The 27,085-nt window shown below is 33.7% G+C and overlaps 4 protein-coding genes across 6 annotated transcripts; 2 read left to right on the top strand and 2 right to left on the bottom strand.

The window, feature by feature from the left end:
• Positions 1-209: 209 nt before the first annotated feature.
• LOC107926211 (nuclear transcription factor Y subunit B-9) lies at positions 210-2,873 on the top strand. Its single transcript, XM_016856999.2, has 2 exons — positions 210-303; positions 1,864-2,873. The coding sequence occupies exons 1-2, from the start codon at positions 249-251 to the stop codon at positions 2,589-2,591; spliced, it is 783 nt and encodes a 260-aa protein (XP_016712488.1). The 5' UTR covers positions 210-248; the 3' UTR covers positions 2,592-2,873.
• A 990-nt stretch (positions 2,874-3,863) lies between these two features.
• On the bottom strand, positions 3,864-6,472 carry LOC107926140 (nicotinamide/nicotinic acid mononucleotide adenylyltransferase). 2 transcript variants are annotated; one of them, XM_041075619.1, is made up of 9 exons: positions 6,273-6,472; positions 6,073-6,149; positions 5,901-5,941; positions 5,553-5,636; positions 5,329-5,413; positions 4,771-4,850; positions 4,519-4,620; positions 4,252-4,310; positions 3,864-4,128 (listed from the first exon to the last, which is right to left on the bottom strand). In XM_041075619.1, the coding sequence occupies exons 1-9, from the start codon at positions 6,320-6,322 to the stop codon at positions 4,026-4,028; spliced, it is 681 nt and encodes a 226-aa protein (XP_040931553.1). In that variant the 5' UTR covers positions 6,323-6,472; the 3' UTR covers positions 3,864-4,025. The 2 variants fall into 2 exon arrangements, with proteins under 2 accessions (XP_040931553.1, XP_040931552.1); XM_041075618.1 differs by having other exon boundaries at positions 5,901-5,986.
• Positions 6,473-8,721: 2,249 nt separating this feature from the next.
• LOC107926193 (ABC transporter G family member 26) lies at positions 8,722-11,897 on the top strand. Of its 2 annotated transcripts, none has more exons than XM_016856988.2 (9): positions 8,722-9,170; positions 9,250-9,539; positions 9,613-9,768; positions 9,847-10,030; positions 10,108-10,386; positions 10,480-10,764; positions 10,863-11,147; positions 11,251-11,358; positions 11,460-11,897. In XM_016856988.2, exons 1-9 carry the CDS (start codon positions 8,958-8,960, stop codon positions 11,727-11,729), a joined length of 2,070 nt encoding a protein of 689 aa, XP_016712477.1. In that variant the 5' UTR covers positions 8,722-8,957; the 3' UTR covers positions 11,730-11,897. The 2 variants fall into 2 exon arrangements, with proteins under 2 accessions (XP_016712477.1, XP_040931554.1); XM_041075620.1 differs by having other exon boundaries at positions 11,519-11,897.
• Positions 11,898-12,154: 257 nt separating this feature from the next.
• On the bottom strand, positions 12,155-14,817 carry LOC107926191 (heat shock cognate protein 80-like). The gene is given in 3 exon segments (NM_001327258.2): positions 12,155-13,991; positions 14,089-14,230; positions 14,672-14,817. Coding segments are annotated over 3 exon segments (2,100 nt in total). The 5' UTR covers positions 14,795-14,817; the 3' UTR covers positions 12,155-12,156.
• Positions 14,818-27,085: the final 12,268 nt, after the last annotated feature.

Raw genomic sequence — 27,085 nt, forward strand, 5'->3', positions numbered from 1 at the left:
TTATAAAATTATTATTATTTTATTTAAAAACAAAAAAGAAAAAGCGTTTTAGAGGGGCCACCACCTGTAAATACCGGTGAGGGGGAAGGGCAGTGTACAATGAGAGAGTTGGTGTGACCGGCAATAGTAAGTTCCTCGTTTAAAACGCCGGTTTGCCAAATGGACTGTGCTGGCCACTATAAAAATGGTCAAATTCCCATTCCAAGGACACACAAACTAAGCTTTCAACACCCAAACCCTTAAAAATCATGGAACGTGGTGATGAGTTCAGTCGTTTTCCCAAGCTTGCAAAATCAAATTCTGGTAAAGCACCCTTCAACTAGATATATTTTTTATTTTATTTGATATACATATAATACCCATTTTTTGCTCTTTTTTTTATTATAAAAAATACACAGATTTATCCTCAAAATGATTAAGGTTTATTGCATGCATCAACAGTTCTTTCCTTTTATTTTTTTATTGACTTGGTTTTTTTTTTTTCCCTTTTGCATGTTGTTCATCGCAAATCTCCTTTCTTTTTTTATGTATTATATCAAAATTTTCCCTTTTTTAAGTCCTTTTTTGAAAAAAAATAAATTTTCACCATTGATTGTTTCTCGACGGGGTTTAAGCTTAAAAGCAATATATTTAGACCATCTTTTTGACTTCATCTTGAATTTCCTCTATGTTCATATAGTAACGCTTGCTTCATTCTTCACCTTTGTCTTTTGTGTTTCAAATATATATATGTTTGTGTATATTAATAATGTTGTTGATTGAGTTTGTATTATAAATTAATTCGATAAAATTATATTTTTATTATTTATTGTATGTTATTTTAAAACACGTCTTTGTGTTTTAAATACCTGATTTCCACACATCTACACGTATTTATAAATATTTGTTAGGTCCATGTGGTAAAAAGTTTGATTTCTTTGGATTTTAGTGTTAGTGGATGAAAAAAAATATTAAATAACTAATATAATAATTAAAAACAAATACACTTTTATATCCTTTTTTATTTAATTAAAATAAATCATTATAAATATTATAAACAAAGAATTTTTAATTATGAATTAATTTAAGAAGTTTTTTTTTTTCCTTTTTTTTTTAAATCTTGTTTTGCTTTCAATTGTTTTCTAGTTTAGTCTCTTTAAACACTTTTTTCTTTCAATTAATAACATATGTGTTTAACCAATCATTTTAAATAATTTTCTTCGTATATAAAAAATAGATCGACCAATCAAATTAATTGAATTAAAATTAATAATTTATTTGAGTTAAATTCGTTAAAAAGTCAAAAATTTATCTGTACGGATTTAAAATCAATTCAATCAATAAAGTAGGATTAAAATGTTCTTTATTCTTTATTTTTTTTTCATTTTTCCTTTTTAGATTTAAACTAAAAATCACTAAACCAAATACATTGTATATTTTTATTTATGTATTGTTTAGGGAAAAAGAAAAGTCAAAGCCTGTAGAGTGAGAAGGAGAAAAAGGGTTTGACTTTTAAGACTCCCAACAAAGAATCTAAACAGTGATAGGTGGGGCCCTTTTTTAGTACCTCATTGGGCCCCTTTCTCTAAAAGTGGGACCCATTTAACGCCTGGAATAAGCCACTTAGGATTTTACACGTGTATATAGAATCCCTCTGACACGGAGGTAGCATTTACTTATGACTTTTATCTTTTGGATTTTTTCTCTCTTTCTTTGAATGCTTTAATGGAAGAAGATTTTATTATTATTATTATTTTTTTTAGGACTTAAATTTATTTGTGTGTTAATGGCACTAACCATCTTATAGTTCTTACTTATTTTAGGTTAATTTTTAAATTTTAAATAATTTTAGGGGTTAAAGTGCAATTTTATATTTTTTTCCAGGTTTGGGTATCATTCAACATGGTGATTCATCGGACTCCATTAACAACGTTAACAACATCTTCAACATCACCGACAGTGTCAGCAATGCCGGCAACATCTTCAACATCACTGCCAATGTCAGCAACGCCGGCAACATCTCCAACACCAGCAACACCAATGCCGTCAGCACCATGCCTCCACCGGGCCCGGTGTTGCGCGAACAGGATCAGTACATGCCAATAGCCAACGTGATCCGCATCATGCGCCGCATCCTACCACCCCATGCCAAAATCTCAGACGAAGCCAAAGAAACCATCCAAGAATGCGTTTCGGAGTTCATCAGTTTCATCACCGGGGAAGCCAACGAACGCTGCCAAAGCGAGCAACGCAAGACCGTCACCGCCGAGGACATCCTTTGTGCCATGGGAAAACTAGGCTTCGACGACTACATGGAGCCCCTCACCGTTTACTTGACCCGGTACAGGCAATCCGAAAACGAGAGGACTTCACTGCGCGGGGACACCTTTTTGAAGCGCGGGAATGCATATGGGCCAATGATGACGCCCCCTCACGGCGTCGCGCCTTTCAATGCGGGGTTTCAGGAAGGGATGACGGACGCCACCTCCGCCGCCGCCCGAGCCATCATGGGTGGATACAACCATGGTGCTCCTCCAGGTGGTGCCGCTGGATCATCATCGCAGCAGGCTCCTTTCGATAACAACTTGGATCCATTTGATGTGTTCAAATGAGAAAATATGGATTAAAAAAGGGAAAAGCAAATTTAATTTGAATAAACAGATAATCATAGTATCAAAGTAGCCGTTGTTTAGGGATATATGGAGAAGGCAAGTACACAGATACAGTGTGGGCATCAGTTAGGGTTATAATTTTCATTTTGCTTAAGGAACTTGAACATGTATCTGTTCATTGGTATGGTTTAAACAGTTACAGTAATAGGATTGCTTGTGCTTTTTTAATGTATTTGGAGCTGAATTTGAGTAACTTATAAATTTAAAGTTTTTTTTTTATTTAAAGATGTTGCTATATTAGAAGTCGGATTACATTTTCTCTCATCTAATAAAAAAAAAGTAAATTAATCCTTATACGTAGTAGTTATTTCATTAGCCACGTCAATTTTTAATAAAAAAGATGAGTTTACTCTTTGATCTAATGTATAAGGATTAATTTATTTATTTTTTAAGTAAAAGAGACAAAATATAATTTAACTTTTAATACAAATCTCTTATAATACTTTTACCGCTTAACCAAGTTTAACAAGTTTGAGCAGTTTGATCTACAGTAGATTCGATCGAGCTTTTGAATGTCAAATTTCGAACTATTTAATGAGTAAAATTCAAATATACTAATATTTGAATTGAATAACTCATAGGTTTAACGGAATTTTTTTTATTTTTAATTAGTATTGAAAAATTTCAATTTCAAATTCAAACTCAACCATGAGAGTCATGTTCATTTTTACTACTTCAACTCAACCATGAGAATCATGTTCATTTTTACTAGGAAATAGGCTTAATCAAGCTTAATAAACTTAACTAAATTTTACTCGATTATACTCGTGTATAAAAATGAAAACATGTTACTTGGATTACACCCATATTACTTGGATTCTTTATTCTTCTTAAAGTACTATCAAATGTTTTTAAAATTTAACTGGTGATTGAACTTATCGTATCATTAATTCATTGATTCAACTATCCAGATTAAAAAATTATTAAAAATTCAAATAACAAAATTTTAAAACCCCATTTTGACTATTTTTTTAGCTAGTTTAATCAATCCGTACCGATTCCTGATCTAATCAGTTCAAAGCCACTCTCCGGATTGATTACCCAACCAATTTATGATTCATTCCAATTTAAACAACATTTCCAATATCAATAATGGCATTTCAAGTTATTTTGACTTAACAGCAATGGTGATTAAGTTCACACACATATATATATATATATATAAGAAATTAGAGCTGCTGCTTCTCTATAAATGAAAACATATAACCTATGTGGCTCGGAATTTTTATTTTTAAATATTCATATCTGAAACATAGGGTTATACAACACTCGCACCTGAATCCGAGTAACATAATATATAACTCCTCCCACTGCAATGAAAGTTTCTTTATTCAAAGGATTGAAAATTCATTAATCTGATCAGTTAGTCAATCCTCATTTCTCATTTAGTTCCAAGTACAAATTCTGTTTTTTTATATACTCTATCGCTTCATCTACAGTCAAATATTTTATAGACAATCCTCTTGAAATGCATTCCCTGAAACAAAAATGAAAAGAAAACAAGGGAATCTCCATCAAAATCAGACTCGAAAACAAAGTTGCACATATCTTCCAGTACTATAATAGACCGAAAAGTAATGCTGTTCTAATGCTGTTTTACCTCAATCTAGTTGAACTGATTTGGTTCGGGACAAGTTCGTCGACAATTCTAATGTTATCCTGAAAAAAACAAAAGCAAATGTGCCAAAATCAGTGAGATGGGCCTTTTATCCTGAAAGAAACCAGCATATATGACTTTGTGGGACTCTAATGTTCCTTTCCAGAGCCAATTGAAGTTCAAATATCATCAAGGGTAATGACCGGGAATTGAGACCTCGATTTGTTTCTTGTGAAAAAGAGGAAAGAATCGAGAAATCCCACTACTAACCCGGTTTTCATTCAAAATTTCATCGTTGTTGATGATTTTTTCCAAATCTTGTCCTTCTCTACGAATGCAAACCACACCGTAATCCTTGCATATACTTCTAACCTGAAATTTGATGCAAATTCCAAAGTTAGTGCCTTCATATGATAAGCTAGAGCATGCTCTACGCATTATATTTAGACCAAAAAATATATCCTTAATGTCCCCATCGTCCTTTAACACCAATACCATACAAAGAGACTAATAAGCATATACCTGCTCAGGGATCCAAAACCCGGGAATGCTGAAAGATTGAACTAAATCAGAACCACAAACAAGCATGACTTTAAGGGATTCTGCAAAAAGACCGATATCGTTACTGTATCTCCACTCCTCATTATCAATTCAATAACCTTGTAGGTTGTTTTTTTTATTGGATCTAACATTTCATAGTTCTATTTTATCCCAACCAATACATCTGATTTCGACAAACGAACCAAAGAAGTTAATAAATGGTATCATTAAACATGAGATAAATATATTATATGACCTTTTGAGCTGACAAAAATGTATGAATGACCCATATACATGTTGATACAGCTTCTAATATTTATTCATTTGGTTGTATATAGTATGTTATTTGAAATTAAAAATTGTTCATTTGTTAAACTTAAAAAATATGATGGTTCACAGGGACAGTTCCGGGAAACAAGAATCTAGATTTTCAATTAATCAAGCATCAACCGGTTATTGCAAACTGATTATAATGCATAACTGTATCTATCAAATTATGTGTATTGGTAGGAAAGAAAGTTTAAGTTTTTGCTTGTATACCCTTAGGTATCAGTCCACCCTCAATCAAGAAGCTCTTGACTCGATTAAGAACGGTTAGAGAGCGCTGAAAAGAGCTTTGTTTTGCCTGTAAATGAGAATGGGGGGAAAAAAAAGCACTTTAAAAGGCAAGTCATACTTTGCAAATGCAACAGATGTTCCTTACTATTCAACTCGGGTTTTCCAACAAATTTGCAAAACGAACACAGGAGAAAGAGAAACAGTACCTCCCAAGGATCAACCATGATAAAATCGGAACTTTTACAGGCTAGATTACACAACTCGATACGATGATCAGCAGCTATAAGGCCCTGCATAATCAATCAAAGCTACTCAATTGTAGTATATATAACCACACAACAAGATAAGCACATATAACTAGCTATTGCCATTATCCTCTAATTTATTCATTTTTGGATTATAATCCAATGCATTAGTGATTGAATTCTAGCAAATTTCACTAACCAAATTATTTCCAATTTTTCTCCAGATGCTAATGAATCAAAACCTAAGATTATAACAAAAATTGGTAAATTCTACCATTAATAAATAATTCAGTAAAGAAAAAGACTAACCTTTTTCTTGTAAGCATCATTTACAGGTGACATATAGCCTCCTATAACACAAAACCCATTTGAATTCAACGCATCTCTAGCCAGTTCTAACCATATAAAAATTAAAAAAAAAATTAAAACCCATAAAAATGAAGAAAAAAATGAAAGCAAATTATAATTTTAAAAAACTTACCAAACATGCGTAAGTGCATCAAAGTAGGAGGATTGAAGCTTCCAGTAGCTACTAAAACTACATAAATTTTGTCCCCACTTTGATTAAATAGAAAAAGAAGAAGAAAAGAAATTAGTATGATATCAAAATTAGATGAATTGAAACAATAAAAAAAAGCAATAATTTAAATAAAATAAAATAAATAGAAGAGAGTAATTTACTTGGTTATTGATGGTAGACATAGTTTATCTAAAGGCAATGTGATCTCCATTTTAAGAATTTGTTTGGGGTTTAGGGTTTAGTATTTCAGAAAAATTTTGAATGAATTAAAAAAAACCAGAACAATTTTATAGAATAAAATTCAAAGCTCTTGAAGAAAACGCAGAGACGAAAAAACAGGGGAGAAAAGAGAAAGCCGGTCTTGATAATCACCGTGTCAAAAACTACAGCGTATGATTAACGTAAATTGACTGCAAACGACGTCGTCTACTAGGCTAGTTTTTTTTTTGTTTTGTTTAATTGCATATATTGTTATTTTGTATAGCATTTAAATTATTTAATTTAAAAAACCATTAAACTAAAGGGTAAACAACATTTGAATCAACTATTTATCATCTAATTATGAAAAATTACAAAATAGTCACTTATCTATTTGATGTATTCTTTTTTGTCACTAACCTCTAAATTATTAACGAAAATATAATTTGACAGTTTTTAAAATTAACATAATAATAACTTTAATCCTCAATACTTATATATTATTAAAATTAGATAATACCAACCAACTTGAACAATAAGAACCAGTTAATTTGATAGTTCAAATTATTATAAAAAAATATTTTTAAAAAAGATGGCACGTATCAAATTGAAATCCATATGCAATAATTGCATACAGTGAAACTCAAATTTAGATACTCACGATAACCTTAACTTTTGTCAATAGTATCAAAATCTTGTTATTGATTTAATGATAATATTAAATGAAATCACATATATAATCATATTCGTTGTTGGAGCAACTATAGTCAATCAAATAGTATACAACCATTTATACATGCATACCAATGCCAATTACATTCAATTCATGTTAATCAAACAATTTCGAGTCTTAATTGAGTTTGTGAAAGCTCTTTTGTTGACCCGAGTATGAAATAGAATCAAATTGCAATGTTTTAAAAGTTTAAGGTCGATATCATAATGTCACCTCCTTCACGTCGTGATGTCGCCAAACAATTTCTCATGTCGTGACCTCAACCACGCGACGTCACAGTGTAATTCACTGTCGGTCAACGTTTCGACAAGAAAAGTTGACCGTCGAGACGTGGATTTTATTTTTGATAAAATTAAATCATTTGGTACCTGTTTCAATGTTTCATTCCATATCTGTCATTATGTTCAGCAAATCATCATTTTTACTTGATCTCAAACTTACCAAGTCATGTTAAACAATTCAAACATTCAATCCAACCAATAAACAAGCATTCAATACATAATCTCCAACTAATCAAGATTTATGTTCATTAAAAAGAAAATAGACCATAGAAAATCGGGATTTATTTTCATTAAAATTTAATTATGCTGTGACAAGAAGTTCATCTTGGATTTATGTTGGTTGCAATGAGAATCCTTTGAATTGCCATTGTTGCAAGCTGCATGCACTATCAATTCTATTCATAGAATCTCAGGCCAATATCGGTACAAGCTAAAATAGACCGTAGCCATAAGGGTCCTCTAAAATGCATCGGCAATCGCCGCATCGATACCAATTGTATCAAACTCGATTTGTCTTCGGTTCGTCGAGCCACTTCTGCCCTAAAGCTGTTGCAGAGATCATCAGTCTCCCTTTGATGCATAAGCACCAAAATATTGGACACTCACTGTCTGCAAAGACAAAGGGTAGGGTCCTATAAGATTATTTGGTTTTGTGACACAAAGAAACCCATAAATTTGAGAACCTTGAGAACAGGATGTGTAACACTTGGCAATTAACTCCAGCAAATGGTATGATATTTGATAATGGGATACTTGTAAAGGAAGGTAAAAGTGGAATGTTATTTTTTATAATATTAATATATTTATTTATTAATAAAAAATATAAAATATTTAAAATATTCATATATTTATACTGTATTCTTTATAAGTATCACATATTCATCTTTAAATGTAATAGAAGAGGTAACAGTTCAAATCTTATCAAATACCCTACCGAGTACTTTTATTAATAAATAAAAATGTCATACTACCCAAGCTTCAACCACATAACTGAATAAATTTCTATAATTATTTATAAATTTAGTTGTAAAATTTTTTATATTTTATATTTTCATTCTTTACATTCATGTTTGAAATTCATGAATATTTTTATCAACATGTGGTCTTCAAAATTCAAACATGTATCCCTTAGTATATCTTTATTTTTTACTTATGACAATCTTCTAAGTATAATATAATAAACCAATTCATCTTCTAAGTATAATATAATAATCCATCTTTTTAAAAAAAAATTTATTTTATGTTTGGATGCAAATAATCCATCCTTCTGATATAGTAGTATAAACATCTGAATATTGCAAACTTTCCCAATGATAATTGCTGCAACATTTTACTTCCTAATAATAGTAATCTAGATAGAATTAATAGATAATTTAAATAAAAAAATTAAATAAAACCCCAAATCAAATTCATATTCTTGGCATGTTCTTCTGGCTACATATAGTTTGTATTTTTATTTGAAAAATACTTCATTAAAACAAGGGCAGGCAGGCATAGAATGGAAAGCATGTGGTCTACCAGCCAAGGCTCTTCCCCTCAATATATAGGCAAGCATTTGGTTCATCACAGTTGATTCACTTCATTTTTACACCCACTTTATATACACACAACTATTTAGTTAAAGGTTTTCAATTATGGAAAATAGAAAAGAGGGTGAAATTGAGGACATGCCAATGCCATTGTCCCCACCAACAATGGGGTCTATGCAGATTGCAGGAAGCAATGGTTTTGGTCATAACATTGAGTTCATGTCTCAGGCTTACCTCAGAAACCGATACTCTGAAATCGATATTGAGGACTACACCGTGTATGCTGATAAAGACCACCCTCTCCCCATATTTCTCAAGGTAGTTGATTTCTTGGGTTCTTTTGATTTATTTGATATTTATCGGTATTAACTTTTTTTGATTGGTTTCGTAAATGAAGTTTGAAGATGTGGAATACAAGGTTCGAAGTAGCCAAGCCGCCTCAATCAACCCGGTGCGAGTGGTGGTGTCAAAGTTTGCCTCGCAACTTAACTTGGAACAAGATAAATACAAGGAGATCCTTAAAGGTGTAACAGGCAGCACTGGCCCTGGTGAAATCCTAGCTTTGATGGGTCCTTCTGGTAGTGGCAAAACAACCTTGTTAAAAATAATAGGTGGAAGGTTGACAGATAATGTGAAAGGGAACATTACATACAATGACATACCTTACAATCCGGCTCTTAAACGAAGGTTAGCTCATTTTTATCGAAGCTTTTCTTTTTTTCGTCATTCAGTCGATTTTGAGTGTTCTATTTTCTTGCAGGATTGGATTTGTGCCACAAGATGATATCTTGCTTCCCCAACTAACAGTGGAAGAAACCTTAGTTTTTTCAGCATTTCTGAGACTTCCGAGTGACATGAGCCTGCAACAAAAGTATGCAAAAGTAGAGATGATTATGAAGGAGCTAGGCCTTGAAAGGTATGAACTATGATATTCACTGGGATAATAAACAGAACTTTTACCTTCTTTTCTAAGTTATCTGTTGCATAACTGTAGATGTCGTCACACGAGAATCGGGGGAGGATTAGTTAAAGGAATATCAGGAGGAGAAAGAAAAAGGACTAGTATTGGCTATGAAATTCTTGTTGATCCTTCATTGTTGTTGCTTGATGAACCAACTTCCGGTCTTGATTCCACCTCAGCCAATAAACTTATTCATATTCTTCAAGGAGTTGCTAAGGTATCCTAATTGACCATAACATGTACAAAATGCACCATTTTCATATAACAAATGAGTAAATGGTTGATGTTCTACAGGCAGGGAGAACTGTAATCACAACAATTCACCAGCCATCAAGCCGAATGTTTCACATGTTTGACAAGCTTCTCCTGATATCGGAAGGCTACCCTATTTACTCCGGAAAGGCAAGAGAGTGCATGGAATATTTTTCATCATTGCGATTCATTCCGGAAATAGCAATGAATCCAGCTGAGTTCTTGCTTGATTTAGCAACTGGTCAAGTTAATGACATAACTCTGCCTGAAGATCTAGTGGCATCTCAAGGAACTGCTGATTCAGACAGGGCTGTAATCAAAGTATAAACTCCTTCAAACTAACAATTTTAGTGGGCATTGAATCCCTTTCTATGATCTTCTCCTGAAAACAATTTTTTCTTTACATCATATTAGTATCTTCAACTCAAGTATAAAACTCATTTGGAGCCAAAGGAAAAGGAAGAGAATCATCGAAGTACCAAGGCGCCACAACAACTTCAACTAGCCATTCAAGTTAAGAAAGACTGGACAATAACTTGGTGGGAGCAGTTCATGATAATAATGAAGAGAACCTTTCGAGAAAGACGACGGGATTACTTCGATAAACTAAGATTACTACAATCATTAGGAGTTGCAGTCTTACTAGGTCTACTTTGGTGGAAATCCAGTGCTGCAACCGAGGCTCAACTAAGGGATCAAGTAAATATTTCTCAAACTTCATTATACAACTCTTTGAATCGCTATTACATTAATGAGTATGCGTAAAGTGCAGTTTTCCACACTCTTTTTTGTTTTAGGTTGGTCTGCTATTCTACATATGCATTTTTTGGACATCTTCATCAATTTTTGGAGCAGTATATGTTTTTCCTTTTGAAAAGGTCTATTTGGTGAAAGAAAGGAAAGCCGACATGTACAGGTTAAGTGTATACTATGTTTGCAGCACTCTGTGTGACATGGTAGCACATGTTTTGTATCCTACATCATTCATGTTGATTGTCTACTTCATGGCTGGCTTTAAGAGAACAGTCATTTGTTTCTTCCTCACATTGTTTACCATCTTACTGATAGCAATTATAAGCCAAGTAAGTCAAGCAATTTCAGATATAAGACTTTTATTTTCATTAAAGACTCGAATATCTCTTTCAACTAATGCAATCTTAAAACCTAACAAATGAACAAAATTAGGGAGCAGGAGAGCTATTCGGGGCTGCAGTTTTGAGTATTAAGAGGGCCGGGATGATGGCCTCTTTGGTTTTGATGTTGTTTCTTCTAACAGGAGGTTACTATGTCCAGGTACTTTAAAACTACCATGAAAATCGGTTCCAAGTCTTCATTAGAGAAAACTATGAATGAGTTCACTAAAATATGTGGAGTGTGTTGTTTTTGTTTTGCAGCATATACCGAAATTTATGAGGTGGATGAAGTACTTATCTTTCATGTACTATGGCTTTAGGCTCCTGGTGAAAGTGCAATACTCTGGAGATCAATTGTACGAATGTCAAAGCAAAGGCGGCTGTCGGACTCTGCAGAATTCACCTTCGTTTGACACGGTTAACCTCGATGGAGGCTTGCAAGAAGTATGGATTTTACTTGCTATGGCGCTAGGCTACCGATTGTGTGCTTACTTTTGCCTGCGCAAAAGAATCAGTGGATGTCATATTTGAGCAGGATTCTACTTTGCTGATAAATATGTAACAAAAGAGAAAGTTCGAGGGGCTTTAATTACTCCTCACCTGCAAACTTTTGAATTCCAACATGTGCAGAAGTTATGGTACAATGTTAAGTAAATTTTCAAGGTGTCAAGCATATATATATAAAGTAATTTGATTTAATCAAGTAATTAAATTATATGGAATTTATTTTGGATAGCCATTCATAATGTCACAATTCCAGTGGATTGGGAACAATCAAAAACAGGAAGATATGGCAGTAAGAAACTGTATAAATATCCCAGAAAAAAACAGCACTTATCATTTAAAAGTACTCGAAAATAACTAACAAAAGCACCAAACAAAATGTAAAACAAGCTAACAGATGCTTCAAAAGTACGATAAATCTACTGATTAGAGTTCATATAAAAACATGTTAGGCTTAATCAACTTCCTCCATCTTGCTGCCTTCGGCATCAGCATCCTCCAATGGGGGCATATCAGCATCAGCTTCAGCTTCACCTGCATCCTCGTCAATGCTCAAGCCGAGTTTCAGCATCCTGTGGATCCTGTTGCCAAAGGTGTTAGGGTCATCAAGGCTGAAGCCAGAGGTCAGGAGAGCAGTCTCGAAGAGAAGGAGAACAAGGTCCTTCACAGATTTATCATTCTTGTCTGCATCGGCTCTCTTTCTCAGCTCTTCCATGATGGGGTTCTCCGGGTTGATCTCCATCGTCTTCTTGCTTGACATGTAACCAGCCATGCTGTTATCCCTCAAAGCCTGGGCCTTCATGATTCTCTCCATGTTTGCAGTCCACCCATACTCGCCAGTCACTAAACAACAAGGTGAGTCAACCACACGATCAGAAACCACAACCTTTTCAACCTTGTCACCCAGCACATCCTTGATGACCTTGCAAAGACCCTCAAACTTTTCCTTCAAAGCTTCCTTCTTTTTCTTCTCATCCTCACTCTCATCAAGTTTAAGACCTTCCTTGGTAGCTGACACAAGCTTTTTGCCCTCAAATTCCTTGAGCTGTCCAACAGCATACTCATCAATAGCATCAACCATGTAAAGGACCTCATAACCCTTCTTCTTCAGCTTCTCAAGGAAGGGAGAGTTCTCAACAGCCTTTTTACTCTCACCAGTGATGTAGTAGATATCATTCTGACCCTCCTTCATTCTGGTCACATAGTCCTTCAAGCTGGTCATCTCATCACCACTCTTGGTGGAGTGGTAGCGGAGCAATTCGGCAATTTTAGTCCTGTTCTGAGAGTCCTCATGGATACCAAGCTTGAGGTTCTTTGAGAATGCCTCATAAAACTTGTTGTAATCTTCCTTGTTCTCTGCTATTTCAAAGAAGAGCTCAATGCACTTCTTTACCAAGTTCTTGCGGATAACCTTCAAGATCTTGTTTTGCTGCAACATTTCTCTTGAGATGTTCAAAGGAAGGTCCTCTGAGTCGACAATACCCTTAACAAAGCTGAGGAATTCAGGAATCAACTCCTCGCAGTTGTCCATGATAAAGACACGTCTCACATAGAGCTTAATGTTGTTGGGCTTCTTCCTTGTGTCAAAGAGATCAAAAGGAGCCCTCTTGGGGACAAAGAGGACAGCCTTGAACTCAAGTTGCCCCTCAACTGAGAAGTGCTTGACGGCCAAATGCTCTTCCCAGTCATTTGTAAGGCTCTTGTAGAAAGCAGCATATTCCTCCTTGGTAATCTCCTCAGGCTTCCTCATCCAGATGGGCTTCTGTTTGTTCACCAAAGACCACTCGTGCGACACCTCCTTAATCTTCTTCTTTTTCTTTTCTTCCTTCTCTTTCTCCTCATCAACATCCTCAACTTTCCCTTCTTCGTCCTTCTTATCCTCCTCATCTTCATCATCAGAAATCTCCTTCTCAGTGGTCTTCTCAATCCAAAGTGAAATTGGATAGCTAATAAATTCAGAATGCTTCTTAATCAAATCCTTCAAACGTCGCTCCTCAAGGTACTCAAGTTGATCCTCTTTCAAAAACAGAGTAATCTTTGTACCCCTACCAATGTTCTCTCCGGATGTATCCCTGGTGACAGTGAATGAACCACCAGCTTGGGACTCCCACACATATTGTTCATCATCATTATGCTTTGTGGTTACAATTACCTTCTCAGCAACCAAGTATGCTGAGTAGAAACCAACACCAAATTGACCAATCATACTAACGTCAGCACCAGCAGCCAGTGCTTCCATAAACTCCTTAGTACCAGATCTTGCGATTGTACCAAGATTGTTGACCAAATCTAAACAACAGAAATATATATCACATTAAAATATGTTCAAAATTGAAACTCCAGAACTGATTACACAACAATTAAGTAAAAATAATAAAGTACTTACCAGCTTTGGTCATACCAATACCACTATCAATGATTGATAGAGTGTTATTGGTCTTGTCTGGAACAATATGAATGAAGAGCTCAGGCTGTGCATCAAGCTTGCTCTTGTCTGTCAAGCTCTCGAACCTGATCTTATCCAAAGCCTACAGGTAAAAGATTTAACATCATATACCAATTAAAAACCACACCAAAAGAGCATTTCAGTTATGTTACACGCATTGGATTCACGAGATCTTTCTTACTTACTCTTTTACATTCAAAAAAACCAAAAAAAATGTACTAACCACAAACGGCTTCAATTAAATTCCAATAAGCATAAATTAACGGCCAACTAAAAATACAAAAGCTAAACCCTATAAATCTGTCACTAACAAAGCATTATGCAAATCAAAACAAACAACCACTGAACAGAAAATTACGCATTAAACATCATAATAACATATATCCAAAGCCAAAATAAACTCCAACATTTCTATCATGAAACAAACAAACAAAAAGAAATCCATCAACATCGAATAAGGTAAGATCAGATCCATACAATCACGTATAAAAAAATAAAAAACTATTATTAAAATAGAACTTACATCAGAGGCGTTACTGATAAGCTCACGAAGAAAGATCTCCTTGTTGCTGTAGAAAGTGTTGATAATCAAACTAAGAAGCTGATTGATCTCAGCTTGAAAAGCAAACGTCTCAGTATCCGCCATTGATGATAAGCCTCTAACCTCCCAATCCAAAACACACTAAAAAATACCGTAAAATGAGAGAGTTTTCAAATTTCGAATAGAGAGAAAGAGGAGAAAATATCAGAGTGAGGCAGTTCTGCGATGCAAGGCTTAAGGATACCTTATATAGGGGAACTTCATTAGGGTTTCTAGATCCTTCTATTGACGTACTTTTTAAAAAAAAATTATTTTTGGGTTTACCTATATAATAGTGAATTGGGAATGCGGGAGCCACTCATTTATATGCTTAATACTTTTCTTCGCCAATTAGACTTTGCTTTCTTTTTTTTCTTTTTTCTTTTTTCTTTTTCTTTTTCTTTTTCTTTTTTTGACTTTTTTGTTATATTTATTATAAATATATAAAATAGAAGGCAAAAATGTTCGCTTAAAATTAAATTAAATGTTAAAAAATTATATTTAATTACAAAAATAGAAAATTAAAAAAAAACAATTTATGAATCAAGATGAGATGATGGTTTTTTTTTCAAATACATTTTTGCGAAAAATAAATAAAAATTACTAATGGCGGAAAATGCTTTTGGTTAAAATCGTTTTTTATAAAACGTGTATGATAAGTAACGTTTTAGCTTCCACGTTGGATGAAGCTTCTTATGAGAACTTTGAAAATGACTTTAAAATTTATAGAATTTATTAAAATTAGTGGGGATGCGATTTGGGTCCGTTGGATCGGGTTTGGGTTCGGTTCGGGTCAAGTCAGGTCGAGTTAGGTATTAACATAATTTTAGGTTCTATCTAAAAAATTGACTTAAAATTTTATTTATGTCCCGATCCGGATAAAAATGTTAAAATTCGAGCCGGACTCGATTCGCCCGTATTGAAAACAAATTTAAATTTTTTTAATATTTATGCTTAAATAACACTAAGATATGTGCAAGTTAGTAAGGAAATATCTTTAAAATAATAGCAAAATTAACAATAAAATAACAACAAAATAGTAACAATATAATAACGAAATGACAGCAAAACAGTGAAAAAAGCAACACCAAAACAATGGAAAATGCAGCAGGTTTGTTTCTTTCTTTACAAATTGGGATCGGACCAAGCTGAGCATGGGCCAAAAATAGCTTACCCAAGACTCGACCCCTTTAGAAAATGGGTTTCATTTTTTTTGCCAAAGCTTATTTTTTGAGCCTATATTTTCGTCTAAACTCTCCCACTTTTTGGGCTAGTCTTCGGGCCCAGTAGAGTGACCTGGCCCATGTAATACCCCGAAAAATTTTACAGTAAAATATTATCCGTGATATAGTAAAATAAGGAAATAAAGTGACAAAAAGAGAAATTTTGAGTTATGTCAATACTGGGAAGTATATTATGATATATTAATTCAAGAAAGGATTAAATTGTAAAAGTGAGAAAAATTTTGTTGCACAAGAGTAAATACTCAAAATTTAAGGGGTTAAAGTGTAAATATGAAAAATTTGAAGGATCAATAGTGTAAATATTTTAAGGGTGGAATGATCTAGAAACTAAGGAAAATGGATGGATTAGGGCCAAATTGAATAGGTGAAGAACTATGAGGGACTAAATCACAATTTTACCAAATTAAATGATGACTCAAGGATGGAATTTTAAAAGATAGATAATGTAATAACCCGAATTTTACGGTTATCAGAAAAGTGTATTTTCGAGTCTCCGTTACTGAAAAACGGATCCGTAAATATTTATCAAAAATATTTAAAAAGTTAATTGAGTGGTTAATTAGAGTTTAATTAATTGAATTTAGCTTAATTAAGGATAATTGGGTAAAATGATTAAATTGAATAAAGTGTGAAAGTTTAATTATAGATTAAAAGAAAATAAAAAAGGACCAAAATGGCAATTATGCCATTTAGTATAAGTGATGCGGCATAAAAAGTAAAAATCCAAAATTTTTACTTAGATTTTAATTATAAAATATGTATTTATTAGTAATAAATGATATTAAATTAATTTATTATAATTATATTATAAGATATTTATATGATAAATAAATTAGTATAAAGACAAATGTATAGTAAATAAAATATACAAGTGTATGGATAAAAATACATATATTTGTAATGTAAGTATTTAATTATTAATGGATATTTATTAATTATAAAAGATATTTATTAATTAAATAATTATATTATAAGATTTTATATGATAAATACATTAAATAATGACAAATGTATGGTTATAAATGGATATAAATGTACTAATAATATACACATGAATAAATAAATAATATTTATTATTTAAATATAAATATATGTGTGTATATATATATAAAAGGAAATAAAGAAAGAAAAAAGAATAGAAATGAAGAAAAAGCAAACTAAACAGAGAGAAGGGGAAGGAAAGAAAGAAAAAGAGAAAAGAAAGAAGAAAAGGGAAAATTGAAGGTGTGAAGCTTAGAAGTTTAATAGGTAAGTCAATTAAGTCCTTTTCTTTTAATTTTGATGTTTTAGAAGTTTTGGAATAAGGTTTTGATGAAGTTAAGTTGATATTTTGAAAGTTATTAGATTTCTAAATATTGTTCATGTTGAATGAAATGATTGAATTTGGGATTAAATTGATAGAATTTTCAAGTTAGAAGTGAAATAAGAACTGAATTGTATGAACTGTGAAATTTGGGGCAAAATGAAAATTAACATTTTACACTAAAACAGTTTTGGACAGCAGCAATAGTCTAACTTTGAAAATTCACCAAAAATATGTAGAAATCGAATTATAGGATGAATAAAATATGAAATTTATTGAGTCTAGTTTCTTATAGAAGAAACGGTGTAAACAATGAAATATGTAAGACCATGGTTGAAAGATACCATAACAACGTGACATGAAATGAATAAGACCATGGTTGAAAGATACCATGGCAACATGATATGAAATGAATAAAACCATGGTTGAAAGATATCATGGCAACATGATATAAAATGTGTAAGACTATGGTTGAAAGATACCATGGCAACATGATGGGAAATGAATAAGACCACGGTTGAAAGATACCATGGCAACGTGACATGAAATGAATAAAACCATGGTTGAAAGATACCATGGCAACATGACAGAAAATGAGTAAGACCATAGTTGAAAGACACTATGGCATCATGTCAAAGATAAATAAGACCGTAGATGGGAGACGCTATGACATCTATTGAACAATTGATATTCAGGTAATATGTATCAGATGACGAATGGTTATATGAAATGGTTGTGTGAAATGTTTACAAGAGCTGGTCATATGGAAATATATGTACAAAATAGTTGTATGAAATAATTATGAAGATAGATAAACGAAATAAGTATAAGTACATGGAATATAATTTATGTTAAGTTTGATATAAACTATTACCGGAATAAATATACATAAAATATATGGAAATGATGGAGCATGAAATATTGATATAATGAAATAAATGATATATACTTATGAAGAAACGGTAAGAGAATGATATGTTTCATGACATGTACATATATGATTATCTTTGATATGTTGATACAAGGAAATTATGTAAGTAAAGACAATTATTAAACTCAAGTGTGACATGTCGAGAAAATAAGTATATCAATGTTGAATTTATATGAAATATGTACTAGTGTACTAACAATGTTGTTGCTTGATGCCTATACAAATGCCAAGCTATTGATTGAATGGTAATATATTTATTTATATGATTCATTGAATCGATAAATATTTAATTGAAATTTTTTTTTGTGATCTGCAAATTTTAGTAATGCTCTGAAACCCTGTTTTGACGACGGATACGGGTTAGGGGTGTTACAGCCCATGATCAAGTCTAATTAGAATAGTCCTTACACTTTAAATACTAGGTTTTTATTCACCATTTGGCTTTTGAAGTATATTCATCTTTTTATATTGGTACCTAAATTTTTTTGTACCATTTTAGTACTTGAATTATAATTCTGTTACACTTTTTTGGCCCTTGCCGTTAATGGGGTTTAAAAAACAACAATCGATTAGAACATACTATGTGTTCCTGTCGACCACTGATGTGGATGTTGACCAAGTTTTATTCGAATAAAATTTTTTAAAAATTATAAAAATTGTAAAATATATATATTAAAAAATTTGAAAATTATTTAAAATTATAAATATTTTGAAATATTTTTTTATTCCATATAATGCCTTTATTTGATGATGTTGGTAAGGAAGTCATTCATCTTTCTTGGGTAATTTGATAAACAATCGCCATGGATTTTGATTCAAAAATCTTGTAAATATGCAACAAAATATTGTTTCAAGAACAAGGAGAGAAAATAAATAAGTAATCAACAATCCTTCCAATGCCAAAGAAGCACTAATCTTTTCAAAAACTTGTAAATCGTCATCACCTGGAATTTAAATAGTGCTTCAATGACCCAAATTTGTGGGGGAGAAACAACAAGAAAGAAAATTGTTTTTACCATTTTTAAGCAAAATACAATCTTTGTAGGTTGCTAATGTTCCTTTACAAGTTTACATGTGTAACACCCTTTATTCGATTAAGCTCGGGCAATGAACGTTACATTTAACACTAAACATTTACTTACGAATTCAAATAGTTTTAAATTGGAATCTTACAAATGGTACCAGGTCCTTATTATGTTTTTAGGAACATAATTTATCTAATAATAAAGATTAATTGCATGTAAATATTGTTTTAAATCTCATATCACCTAATTAAAATTTTTAGTCTGTATGTCTCGAGACCATGGCCTTCATGTCTCAAGACATTGCCATGGCATTGTAGAAATTTGGCTTTGAAATTGCCTTGTCTAGGGACAATGGGGCTTTTTTCTCAAGATAAAGTCCAATATGTCTCGAGATATGGCAATGTTATTGTAGATTTTTAGGTTCACAGTTTTGATGTCTCGAAACACATTTCGAGTAATACTTATCGCCTGACCTGATCGTCGAGTCCGAGCTACCAGATGCTACAGTCGTTGCCGAAGCAATTACATTTAACTTACAAGAAAATAATCATAATCACATGTAATTCAATGTCAAACACATTCATTTATAGTTATACAATCAAAACCAAGTCTTATTTGAGCTTACAAAAGCTCTTTTGTCAACCTGAGCTCGAAATAGGACCAAATTGCAAATTTTTAAAATTTCAAGGTTGACATCGTGACATCGCCAAATAGTTTGTCACGTTGTGACCTCAGGCCACTCGACGTCACAACGTGAGTCACGTCGATCGACATCGTGACAAGATAAATTGCTCATCGAGATGTGAACTCTGTTTTTGATAAAAATTGACCATTAGGTACCTATTTCAAATATTCCCAAACATACCTATCAATTTATGCACCAAAGCTAACTTCAATTGAACAAAAACATACCTAAAGCATACCAAAAACACATTACATTTCATACCAAAACAAGTCATCAACTACTTCCATTCAACCATTTCAACATAGGTTCAACTATTATCAATTATTCATTTTCATACATTCCGTCAAATACAATTCTATATAAATCAACCAAACCATTCAATTATCAATCCTTACCTAAGCCAAGTCATATAGAATCATGTCTGTCGAAACCATTTTTATTTTAAAAAACGAAGGCCGACTTTAAAACGAAAATGGAGTCGCCACAAATCCTTTTTGTTTAGGTGTGATCGGGTCACCTTGTGATCGACCATTTTAATAAAGCATTTTGGTTTATTAAAACAACATTTTTGGTCTACGAAAAACTAGAAAGCAGATTCAGGAGTTAGTTACGCACGAGGAAGGATTAGCACCCTCGCAACGCCCAAAATTAGTACCATATTGATCAATTAACGTCCTAATGTTGAAAATTTGAAAAAGATTTTAAAATACAATTCCTTTAAAACATTTGGATAACTTGAATTGGATATTGAGATTCTCTCGCTTAAAAGGAATAAAATATTACGTCCAGCACGATTGGATACAATATTTTGAACCCTCGACATAAGATCATCTCAGGATTTCCAAAACACATGCACTTAAAACTTTTAAAAAGGATATTTGGCTATTCGGCCCAAACGATAAATCGAAACCCAGCACGATTGGGCACGATTTATCGAATTTCCAAATATGAAACATTGTCTCATTTTAATTCAAGAAAACATGGATGAAATGTCAAAAGAATATTCCGTATCTTAGTCGAATGAAAAAAAACGAAACCCAGCACAATTGGGCACGATCTCTCAAACTTCCAAACACGAAATATGGCCATGTTTTAGTTTAAGAAAACGTGGATGAAATTTCAAAAAAGGATATTCCATATTGTAGTCGAATGAAAAAAACGAAACCCATCACGATTGAGCACGATCTCTCAAAACTCCCCAAATACGAAATATTGCCTCGTTTTAATTTAAGAAAACGTGGATGAAATTTCAAAAAAAAAGATATTCCATATTTTAGTCGAAGGAAAAAAACGAAACCCAGCGCGATTGGGCACGATCTCTCAAACTCCCCAAATACGAAATATTTCCTTATATTGAGAGGGTTCTTTTGAAACACGAGTGGTTATAAAAGCGGTGGAGCCTATTTATACGATTTATTTGAAAATAGAAAAAAAATGAAATAAACAATTTGAAACAAACAATAAGTATCATAGCTCACCGTTCATCGACTATAGTACAAATGTACAAATATAAAAATTAAAATGCATAAAAACAACAATAGGCAAACAGGTAATATATAAATATTAATGCATAAATATAAAATTTAATATAAATGAATTTCAAAAGAAATATTATGAGCTGAAATTTAACATAAATGCTGTACAAAACAATTTACAACTAAAATTAGTAAAAATGTGACATCAAAATGTACATAAAAATTGCAACATATGCTCAGGCCAAATTTTAAAACAAATAATATACATACCAGATAGTATAAATGAACTATTAGTACCATTATAAAAAAAATATGCTAACGAATATATATGAATTACAATCTATATAGTATAAAATCAATAATCATAAAAAATATTTGTTAACAACTTATAATGCACGTAAAGTAGAAACTTAATGAGTATAAAATATAAAAATAATGAATCATAGTGTTTTTTTTAAATATATATATGTAGTAAAATAAGATTTTTAGAAGAAATAAATTGTATATAAAAAAAATTTAAAATAAACAAATTACAAAAATAAAACAATTTTTTAAAAATGTAAAATATTAAAATAGATAAATAAAAAAAGAGTAAAAGAATTTTAAAAAAACTAAGAAAGAACTCAATTGAAACAAAAACAAAATTCAGAGGATAGTTTAAAACAAATCGAATTATTAAAACAAAATCTAGGACTTGAACTAGATAAGCACTAACAAGCAAGAACTAAAAATGCAAATTCCCCAAGTCCCAACACACTGCACCTAAACGCGGACTAAACTGGAATGACACGCAAATTCTAGGGATGAATTTAAAGAATCCAAGAAAGCATAAGCAAGGCCCAATGGATCACTAGCACGGAGGGGGGATTCTATGCGCAAATTTCCCATTTTGGGTTAAACATGTGGGCCCAGCACCAAATGGTGTTGTTTTAATCGTATGTAAAAGCTAAAAAAAAAAAAGAAACCCCCTAAAACAACAGCCTTGCAGATTATTTTCAAGAAAATTCAAAACCCCTTTTTAGACTCACCCTCTGCTAAGGTTTCGTCTCTGCTTTGAGATGCCGCGCACGAGGATCATCGGCACTTCTGCGCCTCCACCTCTGACGTCGAACCACGGGGTAAGGCCAGGTAAGCTTCTTCTTCCCCGATTTTGATGTAAAAACAGTTTGCAAGGAAAAGAAAGCAAGAAAAACAAAAAAAAAGAGAAGAAAAGCGAAATGGAAAAGAATAAAAAAACAACCTTCTAGGCCTTCAATCTGATTTTTTTATTGATATCAATTACTCTTGTACGTTCTGCTATTGTGTATGTCCAAAAATCGGGAAAAAAAAGATCCCTTTACACTTGATCTAATTTGGTTTTTATAGCTGATTTTTCAACCTCTTTTACTTGTTTGCAGGTACGTGCTAGGTGTGGACTCTGACGTGGAGGTAGAGTGGTGCACGGTGCGGAGAGTCGCATGACCTGCGGTGCTTGGAGACTGCCTCAGTTGCAAATGATGGCTCCTAGAGTTTTTTACAATCTGTTTGTGTTTTGGGCCGTTTGGGCCATGTTTGTAAATGGGTACTTAGGTTTAGGTCTGCTCTTGTTGGGTCTTAGTTTCTAGTGGTTTGGGCCGGGTAAAAATTGAGTCCAACAGCTGCCCCTCTTTGCTCATTGCCGTGTAACGGGGATGGAGCAAAGACTTCAAATGGGTCAATTTTTCCTGGCCTTCGTGATGCTCCTCTTTTTTAAGTAGTCTTACTGCATCTTCAAGAAGATAATGTTCGTAACTTTAACTTGCCCCACTGTAACTTCAGGGAGATAAGGTCAATGGCTAAGATCCATTCCATAACCAATATATGGAGATAGGACTCGCCATTTCTGATATGCTCCATAGTCGATACATGGAGATAAGATCCGTAATTTTTAGTCTGTTTCCTGTAACTTCAGGAAGATAAGACTAGTATTTTCAACCTGCTCTCTTGCTGCCCCAGAAAGATAAGGTCGGTGGTTAAAATCTGCTCCATAGCTGATACATGGATATAAGATCTGTAATTTTTAGTCTGCTTCCTGCAACTTCAGGAAGATAAGACTTCTATGTTCAACCTGCTCTCTTGCTACCTCAGAGAGATAAGACTAGTGGCTAAAATCTGCTCCATAGCCAATACATGAGGATAAGACTCGCCATTTTTTATCTGCTTCATAGCCAATACATGGATATAAGATCTGTAACTTTTCAGTCTACTTCTTGCAATTTTAGGAAGATAAGACTAGTGGCTAAAATCTGCTCCATAGCCGTTACATGGAGATAAGATCTGTAACTTTTCAGTCTGCTTCCTACAACTTCAGGAAGACAAGACTAGTAGCTGAGATCTGCTCCATAGCTGATACATGGAGATAAAGTCTGTAATTTTCAGTCTGCTTCCTACAATTTCAAGAAGATAAGACTTGCTATCTTCAGTCTGCTCCACTGCAACTTCAGGGAGATAAGACTTGTCATTTTTGATTTGCTCCATAGCCGATACATGGAGATAAGATCTGTAAATTTTCAGTCTGCTTCCTGCTGCTTCTTACAACTTCAGGAAGATGAGACTTGTCATTTTCGATCTGCTCCATAGCCGATACATGGAGATAAGATCTGTAAATTTTCAGTCTGCTTCCTGCAACTTCAGGAAGATAAGACTTGTAATCTTTGACGATACACTGCACTGTCCTCTGAGGAACATATTCTGTAAAATTGATTTCATGTATGTATGCTTATGCCGAATAGTTAGGATGCTATGATCGAAATGAATCAAACGCTCCTAACTAGATGTGATGCTTATGTCAAATAGTTAAGATGCTATGATCAACATGAATCACGTGCTCCTAACTAGATGTACTATGAATGACATTGGTATGAATGCTGAATGTCATGAGAAATGTCTTCTTTTTCATTTTTCTCTTTTTTTCCTTATGGTTTAAGCTGTTATTGCTCGCCGTTTGCTCTTGACGTATTTCTTCTCGTTTAACTGACACATATCTGAAGCAATAGTCTTCAATTAAACTTCTTACCTCTCAAGTAACTCTGACCCTTAAGCTTGGTGGGTCTGAATAATTGACCTATTTCGAGTTCTTGCACTACTTAGAAGCTTCTAGAGTAATATGCAGAACCCCTTTTGTGAAAATATTATCAGTCTATTAACCAATTATTTCAACAAAAAATGCTTGAAGAAGACTATCAGAATGAATAAGATGAAACTTTATTGAGAGCGAAACTTGAGGTAAAATATTAATCAAGACAACAAATTTTACAAAGGTACAAAAGATATATGAGATAGAAAATTGGTGCCCTAGATATCGCAGCGTGAGCTCCTCTATTCAGACTGTTCGAAAACCCTTGGAGGCCAGATGTGTGGTTAGAAGGCCCAAGATATTTTGTTGATGCTTCCAAGATGTAATGCTCATCTTTCTTGTTAATTCTAGTAGAAACAAGGTCACAACATGCCCCATCTCTGATCACATTTTGAATTGCCTTTTTCGGGTTTTCAACTCAAAACCCATTGGTTTCAAAGCGCTCTTTGTGGGTTTTTACCTTGGCCTCTCCCTTTTTTTTCAGAGCACCCCTTTGCGGGTTTTCACTTTGGCATCGTCTTTTTCAAGTGAAGTATTTCTTGACCGAATCTGAATTTATCGGGTTGGAGAAGCTTTTGCCGTCCATTTTTGCTACTATCAGTGCCCCTCCAGAAAAAAACCTTTTTCACTACATAAGGTCCTTCCCCATTTGGCATCCATTTCCCCCTGAAATCCTTTTGCATAGGGAGAATCTTTTTCAATACCAAGTCCCCTTTCTGGAATACTCTTGGGCAAACTTTCTTCTTGTAAGCTTGCATCATTCGCTTCTGGTACATTTGACAACGACGGATAACCTTCAGCCTCTTTTCCTCAATCAAGTTCAGCTGGTCATACCGAGATTGAACCCATTCTGCTTCATCTAACTTCACTTCAGATAAAATCTGGAGAGAAGAAATCTCGACTTCAATGGGCAAGGCTGCCTCTATCCCATAAACCAACGAGAAAAGTGTTGCCCCAGTAGAAGTTCTGATCGACGTACGATAGGCATAGAGAGCAAATAGTAGCTCTTTATGCCAATCCTTGTAGGTCTCAACCATTTTCCCCACAATCTTCTTTATATTTTTATTAGCTGCCTCAACTGCTCCATTCATTTTTGGGCGATATGGTGACGAGTTGTGGCGTTTAATTTTGAATTGACTGCAGACCTCCACTATTACGCTGTTATTTAAATTTAACGCATTATCAGATATGATACTTTCCGGCATGCCATATCGACATATGATTTCCTTCTTTAAGAACTTGCTGACTGCCAACTTCATGACGTTTGCGTATGAAGCAGCCTCTACCCACTTGGTGAAATAATCAATGACCACAAAGATAAAGCGATGTCCATTGGAAGCCTTTGGCGAAATCGGCCCAATGACATCCATGCCCCACATTGAGAAAGGCCATGGGGAAGTCATGACATGAAGAGGCGAATGAGGCACATGGATCTTATCACCACAAATTTGCCACTTATGGCATTCTTGGCATAATTGATGCAATCTCCTTCTATTGTAGACCAATAATACCCGAATCTCATGATTTTCCTGGCCATTGTGAACCCATTGGCATGCGTCCCGTGACACATTCGTAAACTTCTTCCAGGATTTTCTTTGCTTCAACAGCGTTAACACATCTTAGTAGCACTTGGTATTTCCTTCTTTTATACATGATTTCACCGTCGAAGACATAGTTATCAGCCAGCCTCCTTAATGTTCTTTTATCATTTTCGGTTACCTAATCAGGATATACACGATTCTTCACATATCGTAGAATATCCTGATACCAAGGATGATCGTCCCTCTTTTCCTCTTCGCTGATATTGCAGCAATGAGCTGGAGCATTACAAATACTCATCTGGATCGGCTTCATACCCTCTTGTTTATTTACTCTGATCATGGAAGCTAACGTAACCAAGGCATCAACCATCTGATTTTCGTTATGCGGGAGATAGTGGAAAGTAATATCATCAAACTCTTTTATTAAATCTAGAACCAGCTCTTGGTAATTAATCAACTTTAAGTCTCTTGTTTCCCATTCACCCCTGAGCTGATAGATTACTAGTGCAGAATCCCCATACACCTCTAACACCTTGATTTTGCGCTCTACGGCCGCACGGATGCCCATAATACATGCTTCGTATTCTGCCATGTTATTTGTATAATCAAAATCCAATTTGCAAGTGAACGAATAGTGATCTCTATTTGGGGTGCCCTAATTCCATTGCCAACGGCATTTGACACTCCGTCAAAATTAAGTTTCCAAGGACAATCTTTTGGAGTGTCTTCTTGAGTGGCTGCCACATACATTAAATATTCATTGGGAAAATCAGAGTTCAAGGGCTCGTAATCTTCTAAAGCTCTACTGGCTAGAAAATCTGCTATCGCACTCCCTTTTACGGCCTTTTGGCTCACGTAAATTATGTTGAATTCGAAAAGCAAAATTTGCCATCGGGCCATCCTTCCATTCAGAGCAACTGACTCCATCATGAACTTAAGAGGATCTAATTTTGAGATTAACCAAATCGTATGGTACAACATGTACTGCCTTAATCTCCGAGTTGTCCAGACCAAAGCACAACATAGCTTCTCAATCGGCAGATATCTCATCTCACACTC

This window comes from Gossypium hirsutum, chromosome A08, assembly GCF_007990345.1.
Source record: "Gossypium hirsutum isolate 1008001.06 chromosome A08, Gossypium_hirsutum_v2.1, whole genome shotgun sequence".
Classification (NCBI taxonomy): domain Eukaryota; kingdom Viridiplantae; phylum Streptophyta; class Magnoliopsida; order Malvales; family Malvaceae; genus Gossypium; species Gossypium hirsutum.